Source organism: Sapajus apella, unplaced genomic scaffold, assembly GCF_009761245.1.
Source record: "Sapajus apella isolate SASKATOON/1434 unplaced genomic scaffold, GSC_monkey_1.0 scaffold52, whole genome shotgun sequence".
Lineage (NCBI taxonomy): Eukaryota > Metazoa > Chordata > Mammalia > Primates > Cebidae > Sapajus > Sapajus apella.
The window spans coordinates 11,590,050-11,605,387 of NW_022436992.1; the positions used below are offsets into that span (position 1 = coordinate 11,590,050).

At 39.8% G+C, this 15,338-nt stretch overlaps 1 protein-coding gene across 4 annotated transcripts in view; it reads left to right on the top strand.

Moving 5' to 3' along the window:
* PTCD3 (pentatricopeptide repeat domain 3) overlaps positions 1–15,338 on the top strand; it is a 51,297-nt gene that overhangs the window by 20,380 nt on the left and 15,579 nt on the right. For 2 of the 4 annotated variants that reach the window (XM_032243583.1, XM_032243579.1), the window contains 7 exons: positions 1,806–1,858; positions 1,954–1,990; positions 4,913–4,958; positions 9,566–9,634; positions 10,090–10,194; positions 11,948–12,071; positions 14,205–14,320. In XM_032243583.1, coding sequence (XP_032099474.1) covers positions 10,174–10,194; positions 11,948–12,071; positions 14,205–14,320 — 261 coding nt within the window. In that variant the 5' untranslated portion in view covers positions 1,806–1,858; positions 1,954–1,990; positions 4,913–4,958; positions 9,566–9,634; positions 10,090–10,173. Of the gene's footprint in view, positions 1–1,805; positions 1,859–1,953; positions 1,991–4,912; positions 4,959–9,565; positions 9,635–10,089; positions 10,195–11,947; positions 12,072–14,204; positions 14,321–15,338 lie in introns of those variants that run through there. The other 2 variants (XM_032243582.1, XM_032243580.1) reach the window with 2 other exon arrangements.

A 15,338-nucleotide genomic window follows, 5' to 3' on the forward strand; every position in this document is an offset into this window, starting at 1 on the left:
AAAAATCTGACCATGCCCTTTTGATCTGTGATAGTTACAGCTTGGAACATGTATGACCTATTTGTGTAATGTTTTTTTCACTCAATACAAGTAATGGCATTGTGGAAATATGAGAGGCAGTAATGTGTAGCGAAAACTTAAGAAAAGCCTAATTTACATTCAGTGTTTGCCATTCTTTTAATTGGATAATAGTAGACAAATTTCCTCATCTGCAGACTAGCATTGTTAACTATCCTAAAAGTTTGTGAGGTATAAGTGAGATGTGTAATTTACAGCATACTTTTTATATGTACTCTTCCTCAGTTATCCACAGGAAAGAGAAACCTCTCCATCTGGTATTGCAGAAGCCTTTATGCTGCCATTCAATCCCAGTCTTTTTCCTGGTAGCCATTGTTAGCGTTTTTTCCACACATTTTCTTTGCGTAAATCAAAATCTCTCCCTCTGCATCCATTCTCAAAATAACCATTATCTCTGTTCTCAGGAGAAACAAATAGCATGACTTGAAAGAGTTGATCTCTTTCTGAAATGTCCTTAGCCTAGAGGGGTATTCTTGTTTTAAAACGATGCTTGAGACCAGATACTACTGGAGGAAATATCTTTCTATGCTATCACATCTTGACAATTTTCTGAATGTTACTGATGCCCCATGCCATTTAGTAAGGGGATATACACAAGGTAATGTTAACTGTGCACATTATCTGTATGGCGTGTTGACTGTATTTTTAGTGTGATCAGAACATTTAAAAACTCAGTCATGGGCCAATGATTCCATATTTTGGGTTAAAAAATGATTTGATGTTGAACCTCTGAAAATAGAAAATCAGCAATTTCAAGTCTAAAAAAAATATGTATTTGGTACTTTCTTGATTGTTGAAGGAAGTGTAATGAAAAGCCATGGGTGATCGTCTGTATGTTGTAATTGCCTTAAGTGAGGTACTCCTTTCTGATCAGGGCATTATCTGTACTTTTATGAAAACCTCATGTAGCAAGAGCTCACTAAATTGTTCTTTTTATCGTCATAATTCGGTTCCCAAAGTTGAATGTTCCTCGCATTTCAAACCAGATTGTTCAAGTACTATTAAAAACTTCTTTCCTCCACCTGCTGTCATTTATGGAATGAGATTGCTTGCTTCAAAAAATGTCGACCAGCCAGGCATGGTGGCATATGCCTATAGTCCTAGTTATTCCAGGAGGCTGAAGCTGGAGCATCGCTTGAGCCCAGGAGTTCAAGGCTTCAGTGAATTGTAATTGCACCACTGCACTAAATGCTGGACAACAGAGCAAGACTTTGTCTCTTGAAAAGAAAAGTGTTAGCTGGGCGCGGTGGCTCACGCCTGTAATCCTAGCACTTTGGGAGGCCGAGGCGGGTGGATCACGAGGTCAAGAGATCGAGACCATCCTGGTCAACATGGCGAAACCCCGTCTCTACTAAAAATACAAAAATTAGCTGGGCACGATGGTGCGTGCCTGTAGTCCCAGCTACTCGGGAGGCTGAGGCAGGAGAATTGCTTGAACCCAGGAGGCGGAGGTTGCGGTGAGCCGAGATCACGCCATTGCACTCCAGCCTGGGTAACACGAGCGAAACTCCGTCTCAAAAAAAAAAAAAAAAAAGTGTTGACAGTCTTGCCCATATCTTGTGTCCATTCCTTAATGATACAGACTATGTCTTCTCAGCATACATTGACATGAATTATCTAGTTTAATCTGCGATAATTGTATGAATGTGGGCTCAAAATACATACAGGTGTAGGTGAGCTGGTACTTCATTAGTGAGGATTAGCGTTAAGGCTTTTATTTTTTGCAGATTTTATTCTGGAAGTGCAACCCTCTCAAAGGTTGAAGGAACTGATACAACAGGTATATTTTAAAATCTATTGAATTCCATTTTTATATCAACACCTTGAATTCTATTGCGTACGAGGAAACTGATTCATATTTTATTTTTACATTAGGGATTGAAGAAGTAGTAATTCCAAAAAAGAAAACTTGGTAAGTATTCTGTCAGTGTTCATTCAGCAAATGATTGAGTGCTTACTATCAGAGAGAACATAAGGGTTAGGTAAGGAGACAGTGACAGGAAGAGCAGTAGGAGAGCATTCTTCAAGAGAGAGTAGCTGAGCAGGGAGAAGCTGGGAGTTTAAAGGACAAAAAAATAGAAAGGTGGAGCGGAGTAGTGAGTGAACAAGGAATGAGATTTACTTAAAAGAAAAATTGAAAGAGATTTTGAATTAGTGTGGGCTAATACTTACATGGTTAATCATTATACATGGTTATACACATCATTAGAAGAAATTTTTTTAAGGAAGTTCTCTCAAATGGTTGGAAGATCAGATAAAATAATCTTTATTATCTCTAATGAGGTAAAATAAAATAAACCGTGTGGACAGCACAATTTACCCTTTTTATTCACTGGATAAAAATGCCTTGAACAAATTGCCTCATCTCATTTATTCAACATTTGTTGAATATGTAGGAACTAAAACTTTGCAGAAGTGCTTGTTATAGCGTAGTACTAATGAACACATTTAATAGCTCCTCAAAAAGCTAGGTCTTAGAATTGTGTGATCTAAAGAGTTGGGTTTATTTAAAAGCGTTTTTAAAAAACTTCCTTAAGGCCGGGCGCAGTGGCTCATGCCTATAATCCCAGCACTGTGGGAGGCTGAGGCTGGCAGATCACCTGGGATTAGAAGTTCAAGACTAGCCTGACCAACATGGAGAAACCCCGACTCTACTAAAAGTACAAGATTAGTGAGGTGTGGTGACTGCCTATAATCCCAGCTACTAGGGAGGCTGAGACAGGAGAATCACTTGAACCTGAGAGGCAGAGGTTGCAGTGAGACAAGATCGCGCTGTTGCTCTCCAGCCTGGGCAACAAGAGTGAAACTCCGTCTCAAAAAAAAAAAAAAAAAACTTCGTTAATCTGAATTGTGTAATTATTTTAGGGAGGGCAGGGAGCCCAGTTATGTCAATACGTAGGTAACTGGGATTGTAAAAGAAGTGCAAATTAAAACTTACCAGATTGGCAGAGGGGTTTTGGAGAAATACATTTGTTTATGGGACAGTAAATTGGAACGGCTCTTTGGAGGGAAATTTGGTAGAATCAGAATTGGAAATGTGCATACCTTACTGGTTAGCCACTTTGAAGGAATATTTGCATATATACGTGGACAAGACTGTTCTTTATTACTTGGGCATAGTAACAGGTTGAAACAACCGGAATGCCCATTGAAAAGTGGATGGAGGCCAGGTGCAATGGCTCATACCTGTAATCACAGCACTTTCGGAAGCCGAGGTGTGTGGATCACAAGGTCAGGAATTCAAGACCATCCTGGCCAAGATGCTGAAACCTCAACTCTACTAAAACTATAAAAATTAGCCAGGCACAGTGGCAGGTGCCTATAATCCCAGGTGCTTGGGAGGCTGTGGCAGGAGACTCACTTGAACCTAGACGGCAGATGTTGCAGTGAGCTGAGATCACGCCACTGCAGTCCAGCCTGGGTGATAGAGTGATAGTGTCTCAAAAAAAAAAAGAAAAAGAAAATTGAATGGATAATTTTAAAAGCTTATTATACAATAGCTTTTTACATTGAAAAGAATTAATCAGCTCTATGTTTAATAACATGGATAGTGCAGTCCAACTTACACAGACACATGCAGAATGACAGCATGTATACAGTTATTTCTTAGGGAGATACATGTGTAAAAAAAGTTCTGGAAATACAAATGCCAAATTCATGGTGGAGACAGGTCATAAGATGATACCAGACACTTTCGCTTAACCTGTAATGTTCTAGTTTATTTTTTAAAGATAATACATGATAACTTTTTAAAGTAACCTTTTAACAGAGAACTAGAGAGTAATCTGAAGGTCATCATTTTTTCACTAGCATTTGTTCAACATATTAGGAAAGTATGCTAACAAAACTTTTTTTTCTTTTTTTCTTTACCTTTTTTCTTTCTTTCTTTTTTTTTTTTTTTTTTAATTTTTCCTGGATACTATACTTGGGTGACCTGAAACTTAATAAAACTTAAAGAGGCGAATGAAAGATCTGCCAAGGGAATGCTGAGAGATGAAAGAATGTGTTATCACACTTGCTGAAATTACATAAAGGAGAATTTTAAACATGGATAGAAAATTTAGTGAGTGTTATACACATCAGAGAATTAGATTTGATGAAATATAAAATTTCCTGTACTTTTGTTTTCTCTTAAGACTTACAGTCTTAAGAATGTTAATACTCTTGGGTATAATTCCCTTTTGGAAAGGAAACACATTATATCTAACATAGGAACAAAAATACATTTGAAATCGAATTATCTTGTCTGCCGTGTATTCCAGTGAAGGTCAAGGCATAGTGGACAGCTAGCGTGCACCATAAGGTCATACATATATGGTTGAGAGGTTCGAAACCAGGACAGTATATCAGAATTATCTGGGAATTTGGTAACAGTGCATGTGACAGTCCTGTGCGGATCTCGGGAGGCTCTGATTCAATCGGTCCGGAGTGAAGTTTGCGGTTTATTCTCGGATAACTGCATCAAGAGCTACCCAATTAAGATAATAAAGGCAACAGTAGTCCTGAAAGCTGCGGTAAGAATCCATAGGAAAGTGGATAGAGGAAGTAAGCCAGATAGTTTTGTAAGGTGAGGATGGAAATCACTAGCCCTGGGTTATGTCATTATGCACCAGGCCAGAGAGGACAAGCAAAGGAAAGAGAGGAACATGTACCAACTAGGCAAAAGAGCTGGCAGTTTTCTCCTTTTCTGATTTATTTGAGTGACCTTGTGAAATAAGAATCAGCTTCAGGTCAAATTTGCACTTTGTTATTGGCCAGTGCACTGAGAGTAGAATCACTTGTGGCTATGAAGAGCCCTCCCTGATGGGGATTAACTTGTGATTCTTTTTCTTAGGGATAAAGTAGCCGTTCTTCAGGCACTTGCATCCACAGTAAACAGGGTAAGTAGAATTTTATTTTTTCCAACCTAAAACTTGGCTAATACATTTTTTAACTTGACTAATAACACATTTAATGTTCGTACTTCATTATTCAAAATTAAACTCTTGTGGATCTACAAAGTTTCTTTAAAATTATCTAATCCAGCTGAGCCAGGTGGCTCATGAATGTAATCCCAACACTTTTGGAGGCCAAAGCAGGAAGATCACTTGATTTCAGGAGTTCAAGATCAGCCTGGGCAACATAATCTATGTGTGTGTGTGTTTTTTTTTTTTTTTTTGAGATGGAGTTTCGCTGTGTAGCCCAGGCTGGAGTGCAGGGGCGTGATCTCGGCTCGCTGCAAACTCTGTCTCTTGGGTCCCAGTTCAAGCAATTCTCCTACCTCAGCCTCCCAAGTAGCTGGGATTACAGGCACGAGCCACCATGCCCAGCTAATTTTTGTATTTTTTCATAGAGATGGGGTTTCACCACGTTGGCCGGTCTGGTCTTGAACTCCTAACCTTGTGATCTGCCAGCCTGAGCCTCCCAATGTGCTGGGATTACAGGCATGAGCCACCGCACCTGGCCTTTTTTTTTTTTTTTATTTTTTTTTTAGAACAAAATTATCGGCGGGGTGTGGTGGTTCACGTCTGTAGTCCCATCACTTTGGGAGGCCAAGGCAGGCTGATTGCTTGAGGTCAGGAGCTCGATACCAGCCTGGCGAACATGGCAAAATCATGTCTCTACCAAAACAACAAAAACAAAAATTATGAGGCGTAGTGGCGCATACCTATAGTCCCACCTACTCAGGAGGCTGAGACGAGAATCTCTTGAACCTGGGAGGCAGAGGTTGCAGTAAGCCAAGGTTGTGCCACTGTACTCCAGCCTGGGTGACAGAGTGAGATTCTGTCTTAAAAAAATAAAATTATCAAATCCCTTCATTTGGCAAATGAGGAAGCTAAGGTTTTGAAAATGGCCAGTAGCTGGTTAAGATGTTAAAATCTTAATTAAAGACTTAATTCCATGTCTTTGATCTCGAAATGCAGTGTTTTTCTACCATACCAGTGATCTTTAATCCCTGGAAGAGCTTGTTGAAATGCATGCTCTTAAAGGATGATTTGGCTGTAGTATACCAACTTGGAGAAATAATGTACCTGTCATGCTGTCAATCATGCAGTGATTAATAATCTGGGTCCTGGAGCCTAGTAGTTTAATAGCGAAACAACTAGCTTTATAATCTTAGGCAAGTTATTTTACCTCTTGATGCTACTGTTTCCTGATTTATGAAATGGGGGTTATAGTTCCAAACCTCAAGGTTGCAGAGGGAATTATTAACAAATGAATTAAGTATACATAAGAGGGTTTAGGACAGAGTCTGGGACAAAGGAAATGCTCAGTACATGGTATTTTATTACTGCTCCTGTTATATTGTTAATTTCATTAACGTAAAATTTGCTCTGTTGACAGCTCAAGAATAGAGTTCGTAGTCTGTTAGATACACTGAAACTTTGGTAAATGCATCAGAAATGGAACTTTCTGCTTGGTATATTTTTCATTAACTGAAAACTTTAAATTTCATTTGTGTGGAAAAGTTTAAAACAGTCTTTTTTTTTGCCACGATATCTGTATGGATATTGACCCTTCTTAAGTCAATTATTATGAATATACAGAATTGTTCTTCTGTTGATGTTACTACACTTAAAAATGAAACTACTGGGCCAGGTATAGTGGCTCATGCTTGTAATCTCGGCAGTTTGGGAGGTCAAGGCATATGGATCGTGTGAGCTTGGGATTTTGAGAACAGCCTGGGCAACATGGTCAAACCCTGTCTCTACAAAAAACACAAAAATAAGCTGAATGTGGTAGTGTGCATCTGTAGTCCCAGCTACTTGGGGGGCTGAGGTGAAGGTTGCAGTGAGCCAGGATCGTACCACTGTACTTAAAATGAGACCCTGTCTCTGCCCCACCCCCCCAAAAAAATTAAAATAAAGATGGAACTACTAAAGATAGTGTTGGGTCAAATGTGCACTGGGACTTTACTACATCTCCCTACTTGCAAAGCATTGAGATTTTCAGCAGCTCGCTTATCATCCATAAATAGGCACCTGAAATGTAAACCATAGAAATGGACCGCTGAGATTATTCTCAGCATTTCAATGAGAATGGCCCAGGACCACCTTCAAGTCAAAGAAGTTGTAGAAACTATGTGTAGAATTGTGACTTAACTGGCCCTTAATATCCAAGAGCTGTTTATTTATCCATTAGAATTAGACACAGTTCTTGTGTAGTTCTAGAGGGGAAAACTGATAAAGCGCTGAGAAGGGGTTATATCACCGAGATAGAGAAAGGAATTCTAAGCAGACATTTTAGAAAAGACAGCAATGTGGAGAATGGGAAACCTTTCCACTTGGGAGTTTGGTAAAGATCATATATCCAAAATCAAACCCCTTTCCTTCCAAACATTCCTCACACTTTTTTTTAAATTTGAGATGAAGTCTTGCTCTTTTGCCAGGCTGGAGCGCGATGGCGCAATCTCGGTTCACCGCAACCTCCGCCTCCCGGGTTTAAGCTATTCTCCTGCCTCAGCCTCCCAAGTAGCTGGGACTACAGGTGCATGCCACCACGCCCGTCTCATTTTTTGTTTTAGTAGAGATGGGGTTTTACCGTGTTGGCCAGGATGGTCTTGATCTCCTGACCTTGTGATCTGCTTGCCTTGGCCTCCCAAATTGCTGGGATTATAGGTGTGAGCCACCGCACCCGGCCTTCTCATACATTTCTTTGCCATCTCATTAATGGCAACTACATTCTTCTAGCTGCTCAGGCCAAAATCCTGGGAATCATGTTAGTAAAGTCTTTGTTTATCCCTTCAAAAGATATGTGTGTGGGGTCTCCATGACCACTCCCAGGCTCAGTGATTTTCTAGCAAGATTCACAGCTAAGATTTATGACAGCAAGAAGATACAAAGCAAAGTCAGCAAAGAGAAAAGGCTCATGGGATAAAGACCAAAAGAAACCAGTCACAAGCTTCTAAAAGACCTCTCCTGAGGAGCCACACAGGACATGCTTAATTCCTCCAGCAGTGTATTGTAACAACACATGCGAAGTGTCTACCAAAGCTTATTAGAGACCCAGTGCCCAGAGTTTTTATGGGAGGCTGGCCAGGTAGACATCCACTGACTGGCATATATTATACCAAGTTCCACACTCCCAGAAGAAAGCGGGTGTTTAGCACAAACCATGTTGTACAAACAGGCACAGTAAATCATTCTTAGCAGTTCTGGGAATGGTGGGAACACTTCCAATATCCATGTTCCCAGATGGCAGCCAAGGGCCAGCCTTGGAAGCAGACCTTTCTAAAGATAGTAGTTTCAGGCCTGTTAACTCTTTTCTGCATAATATCCAGATTCCAAACCCTTGATGTCACCTTGGTCATCGTTGTCTTACTAACCTGGATTAATTGCGGCAGGCTCTGTCCTCTCCTACTTTAGCTCCCTACAAACTGCTCTCTGTTCAGCAGCCATAATGACCCAGTGTCACATCACTCTTAAGAATTCAACATTGACTTTCCATTAGTGTAATTTGAATAAAAACTGAAGTTCACAACAGGGTTCCTAAGGTGAGGCTCAAGGGAAAGAGTTTTTTGAAAGGGGTAGCAGAAAGCTAGGTCCACACTAAAATAAAATACTACCTCCAGGTGCCAGGTATGAGCAGCTTTCCCTTGAGGCTGCAGGGAAGCTTCCCTGCCTCCTCCCTGAGGAGTCCATGTCAGTAAGACAGGGCTTTAAGGATATAGGATAAATTTTTACTTTGGAACAAAGGCCCAAGTAAGGCACTCACAGAGGAGAAGAATAGAGAAAGCAATTCTGGGGTATTTCTCAGTGGGACGCCTGATAGTATCGGAGAGTTGATTATGCTTAGGTTTAGAGAGTAATTTTAATGGGCAACAGGACTTGGGAGAAACTGCTGCTGTTCACACCTCCTGAGAGGGCGCAGTAGTGTCCTCCATTTGGAGGAGGGACTCTTGGTGAAGTTGATCAGGGGTAGATAGTGATATTGCTTTGGAGGAAATCCTATTCTGGGATTCTGCTGTTAGGACTAGTTAATTCAGAGGATTCTTACCTAGAGTTTAAAACAGAAATAGTCCCCAGTGATAGCAAACTTAAATATTAAAATCAGCTATGGAGTAGGGGGCACAGCTTAAGCCATTGTTTGTGTTGTATAATTAAAGGCAAGTCTCGTAGAGCTGAGAATATAGTGCAGGTGTTTGTGTTTTGTCTCTATATGTACGTGTATATATCCACACACTTGTGCATGTAGGTTACATACATAATTAAAACAGAATTCTTGGTTAACAAAACTCACAAGGTCCTCAGAAATTTAGCCAAAAAGACTTGTGGACTGGATGCAGTGGCTCATGTCTATAATCTCTGTCCTTTGTAAGGCGGAGGTGAGAGAATTGCTTGAGGCCAGGAGTTTGAGACCAGCTTGGGTGACATAGCAAGATGCCCTTTCTACAAAAGTTTTTAAATGGCCAGCTGTGGTGGCACATGAGGCTGAAGCCCAGGAGCTAAAAGTTGCAATGAGTGGTCTTTAAAATAAATACAGGAATTTTATTATGTCTTTTCCACAGGATTCTACGGTTGCGTCTTATGTGTTTCAAGATGATCCTTTCCTTCTACCGACATCCTCTTTGGAATCTGTGAGTATTTTCATATATTTTCTAGTATTTTATCTTGCTGGTTTGTGTACAACAGTATGTAGATAATTTAGTTGTAAGAACCTGTGAAAGGTTTACAAATGCTGAGAAATAGACTTTGTGTATCCCTTACTACTTTTTTCAAAAAGATGTACATATCATTGATGGGGAGAGGATTTTTGGTTTTGGTTTTTAGTACTTGAGGCTTTTTTACACTGGAGTGACCCACTCAGCTTAAATGGGTTGCTTTTTATATGCTTCAAGCTATGCATAAGATGCTAACTGAAATTGTAACACAGTAGAAACGATAGGATATTCTACAATTTCTACTTGGGATTCCGTGTGTTGTTGCATTTTTTTTTTTTTTTTTGTGAGGGGAGAAAATTTCTTGCTGAGAGTGTAACTGTAATCTTGCTTGAGTCTAAATTACATGTATCTAAATATTTTTCTTTACATAGCGTTCATTTTTACTGGCAAAGAAGTCCGGGGAGAATGCGGCCAAGTTTATTATTAATTCATACCCCAAATATTTTCAGAAGGACATGGCTGAACCTCATATACCGGTAAGGAGAGGTAGTTATATTATTTATATAATACTATTTTAAATGTAAACTAAACCAGGCTTTCATGGCTAATATTTAAGAAGCCATTTGAATACTCAATATTTGGTTAATAAGCCTTTTAAAGTATGGAGTTAGCTTTGATCACAAGACTAACCTTTTAAAACTCATTTTGTATTTGTTTGCTCTTCATCTTAATATTTTCCCCATTTGGTTTTTGTGACACCATGCTCTTAGATCTTTCTATTACTGTTTTTTTTCAGTTTCCTTCACTACCTGCCTTTTCACATTTTTTTCTTTTTTTTTTTTTTTTTTTAGTTGATACAAGGCATCATGCTGTCACCCAGGCTGGAGTGCAGTGATGCAACCTAGCTCACAGCAGGCTGGAACCCCTGAGCTCAAATGATCTTGCCTCAGCCTCACAAGTAGCTGGGATTACAGTTGTGTGCCACTATCCCTAGCCAATTTTTTTTTTTTTTTTTTTTTAATTTTTTATTTTTTGAGAGGGGCAGGGTTTTGTCTCTCTATACTGCGGGGGTGGCTCTCAAATTTGTGGGCTGAAGTGAACATTCCTTCTGGGCCTCTAAAATCTTTTTTTTTTTTTTTTTTTTCTTTTTTGAGGTCGGGTCTCACTGTGTCACCCAGGCTAAAGTGCGGTGGTGCAGTCTCAGCTCACTGCAACCTCCGCTTCCCAGGTTCAAGCCATTCATCTGTGTTAGCCTCCTAAGTAGCTGGGATTATAGGCGCCCACCAACACACCCAGCTTATTTTTGCATTTTTGGTAGAGATGGAGTTTCACAATGTTGGCCAGGCTGGTTTCAAACTCCTGACGTAAGTGATCCAATTGCCTCGGCCTCCCAAAGTACTAGGATTACAGGCATGAGCCACTGTGTCCAACATTGATCCATTTCCTTAGCATGGGTATCTTTCTTAGATTTTTATGCTCATTTTTTTTTATTGTGTACGCTTTTCTGTTTCAATAACCCTTATAATCCATTTGGCATTCTTGTATATCTAGCCTAGATCCCTGTACTTTGAACTCCACATTGTATTTCTAGCTCCCTCTTTGTTCTGTAGTCATGGAATGAGGATTTATGTATTGTGGTAGAGATTGTGCTTAGTACTTGTCAGTACAGTGGTGAGCAAAACAGATACACCTCTGCCCTCCTGAGTTTGTTGGCGGAAGTACTCACTTACCTCAGACTCATCATATATCTAAACTACTCCCGTCCCTCTACATCTCCCTGCTTCCCAAAGTTCACAGGGAAGCACACACTTCTCATTTTCATAGTAGAGCTTGTAGATAGATGAGGAAGCCAGTGCAATTATGTAGGTCAGAATAATAAAATTCTGAATTAAGACAGTGGTAGTAGTAGAATAATCATTTGTTGGTTACCTGCTTTATCCATTAGATGGTGAGCACCCTGAAGGTAGAGAATGCCTTTCGTCTTTGTATCCCCAGTGCTGAACTTAATGTCGGAGGTCAAGAAGTAGGCATTCAGAAAGTATTTGAATAAATTAGTGAATGAGGTAATTTATTAAATGTTCAGAGGATATACAGCATTAGAGATGAAAGGTGTAGTTCAGTTCCCTGTGAAGACAATCATATTAAAATGATAAATAGTATCTGGTTCAGGAAACATGAATTGGAACAGTGAAGTTTTACTTTGGTGTGTTGGTGATAAAATTTTGTCCTCAGTTATCCTTTCTTCACCTTTACCTGTTTGTAGTAACTTTAGTCATCTTGTTTTCCTAGTGTTTAATGCCTGAGTACTTTGAGCCTCAGATTGAAGACATAAGTGAAGCTGCCCTGAAGGAACGAATCAAGCTCAGAAAAATCAAAGCCTCTGTGGACATGTTTGATCAGCTTTTGCAAGCAGGTGACTGAGTTCAATTAAAGCCCCTCTAAGCATATGGGCTTTGAAGTGGGCCCCAGTTATATGATTCAGATATTTTAAGTAAAAGTTACAGGTCCTACTATACTTACTCTGCTTTGATGGCCACATGCTTTAGATTTTTAATAGTTTAAGTATTTTACTTTTAGCTTTGTGTTATTTAAGAATTATAGGTGAGGAGACAAAAAAACAAAACAGAATTATAGGTGAGATAGAATTGCAGCTTTCTTGGTTTATTGTAGCACTGGTAGAGAAATTGCATCACTCTTCTACCTTAGCTTCTGTTTTTAGTGTTAGGTAGGTACACAGTGCTCCCAGAGTTTCTGTACTATTTAAGAATGTTTGGAAGGCTGGACCACAATACACAAGAAAGAAATATGTAAAAAAGAAAGCACATTGAACTGGGATCAGGGGCTTTGATGCTGGTGCTGTGTCACTAATTTTTCATAGCATTCAAAAAGTTACTTCTCAGAGCTTCTAGCTCTAAAATTGTGTGGTTCTGGTTTGGAGCTGAATGTAAACTTCCAGGAGTACACATATAGATAGCACAGCTGATCAGTCACCATGAAAATGTGCATATAGCATTATCAGAAGCAGCTGGCATTCAGTAGATTCTAGAGTTCTGTTTGGTGATTTAGGATTAACATGGAAACTGAACTGAATCATACATTTGAACACAAAAAACATTAGCAGAAAGCTATGTTTGAGAATTTTGGTGTGTAGCTTAGTACAGCATCAGATGTATAGCTGAGTCATGGCATTAGATTATAATTTAGTGAGGCGCTTCCCTCTGCTTGTTAATATGATCGACATCTGGTGTGAGTCTGCATTAAAGTTCTTAGTGCTAAGGCTTATCTTTTTCTAGTTTTACCCCCTCTCTTGGGTAGGTGTGTATCGTCCTTCAGTAAAGACACGTGTCAGACCCATAGCTCAGTAACAAAGTGAGCTAACACGCCAGGGAAAGGATACTAGAAAATTTCATTGTCAGGCCCCTAATCTAGCCATCTCACATACTTAATTCTGTAATATGTTATTTATTGGTGTGTGTCAGTAATCTTATGAAGGAGACTATTAGATATTTTTTCCAGGGTCTCATAGTTCTGAGATGGTATGAACCAGTTGCTTCTCCACAGCGTGTACCTTCTTTACCTGCCCTGCTTTCTATTCTGGGCTTTTAAATTTTCTGATAGGCATTTTAAATTTATCAGTATATTTTGTTTGGAAAGATGCATTTACTGGCTGAGCATGGTGGCGCACACCTGTCATCCTAGACTTTGGGAGGCCAAAACAGGAGGATTGTTTGAGCCCAGGAGTTCAAGACCAAGCAGGGCAACATAGTGAGAACTCATCTCTACAACAGATTTAAAAATTAGCCAGGCTAGTGGCACATACCTGTAGTTGCAGCCGCTGTGGAGGCTAAGGTGGGAGGATCACTTGAGTCCAGGAGTTCAGTGTGGTAGTGAGCTATGATCATGTCCTTGTACTCCAGCCTGGGCGACAGAATGAGACTCTGTCTCAAAACAAAATCAAAAACAAGAGACGCATTTTTGGGCAAAATGGGCTGTTTTTCTTTTAAAATAGCCCATTATATTTCATACTTCTCTCCCTCTTGTTCCCCTTTTACCCTTTTTGATGAGTGTTAAGATGAGGGCATAATGTTTTGAACAATTTTTAAAAGACTTCTATAGTTAGACAGTTGTGTTTCCAGGCAAGTTTTTAATGAGTATCTGGATCCGAATGGAATAATTCTACTTGCATTTGTTCAAATGGACCTGGGCTGGGGGAACTAAGTGGGGCTAATTTGCAGAGTGTTGAGTTTGGAGATGATAATTAAAACCATGATGTAGTTTGACCGTAGTGAATACACAAAATAAGTGAGCACAGGCTCAAACTTCAACTTGTGTTTTCATCCTTTCTGTCACATTATGTGGTTAATAGGGGTTATGTCCCTGTCTGCATCACTCCAGGTGTTTTAAGTTGATGTTGAGTGCATAAAGTAGTGGACAACATTATGTAGCCAAGACCACAGCTAATAGAAAAAAATGAGGCATTTTAATGTAATAGGCTTCGTTCTTCAGTGTTTCAGGGTTTCTTTCCGTTTCTCTCTCTCACCCACAGGAACCACTGTGTCTCTTGAAACAGCAAATAGTCTCCTGGATTTATTGTGTTACTATGGTGACCAGGAGCCCACAACTGATTATCATTTTCAACAAACTGAACAGTCAGAAGAATTGGTAATAACTGTTGGCCTTGATTTTTTTTTTTCTCTTAAGCTTCTTTTTGAGGAAATTGCTTTTAAAAATAAGATGGGTTCTTGTGCCATGTGTCAGGGTAGTAGTAAGAGATTTGTACTGAGAGGCGTGGTACGATAGCCTTGATAAAAAGTGGTACAGGAGGAAGAGAGATTTTAAACAGTTCTGTCCTAGTTTACTTGTTAACAATATGTTGTCCTCGCCTACTTCATATTAAGGCAAAGCTTTGATCGGAAACGTTTGGGATGGCCTGTGCCATTTAGAGTAATAACATGATGTATTCTGGCCAGGGAAAAAGACTCCATGGCTGGGCCTCCTCAAAGTTCATACATGGACAGAGAGGAGAGAGCACACTAGGCTGGGGACGGAACAGGAGTGTGCCGGGGGCCGCCTGTAGGTTGAGTCATAGCCTCTCTCTCGACTCACGAATTTTACTTCTAGAACTAGGTCTGAAGAAATCCTTTGGATCAGTCAAATAGAGATGCTGATAAGACATTTTTCATAAGGGGGTATTTATACTTGTAAAAATGTTGAAAACAATCTAGATGTCCCGCAGTAGATGATCGAATTATGATAAAAGCTGTGTGGCCATTGAGCACATTAGAGTAGATGTGTTTGGGTATGGAAAGATTCATCTGATAAGTGGAAAACAGGTTATCAGCAGTGTATATCCCATTTTTGTAAAAATGTTTTTACAAATGCATAAGAAAAAAATCATGATGGAATAATTGGTGTTTTTCTTTGTTTCTATCTTTGCTCTTTGACCGACTAAATGTGGGTTTTTTTCCCCCTTCAGAGATAATGTCTTAGTCTGTCACCCAGGGTGCAGTGCTGTGATGCTATCGCAGCTTACTGCAGCCTTTAACTCCTGGGCTCAAGTGTTCCTCCTTCCTCATTCTCCCAAGTAGCTGGGACCACAAGTGTGGGCTGCCACGCCTGGCTAGTTTTTTTTTTTGGGTGGAGTTGGGGGGTAGACATAGGATCTTGCTGTATTGCCCAG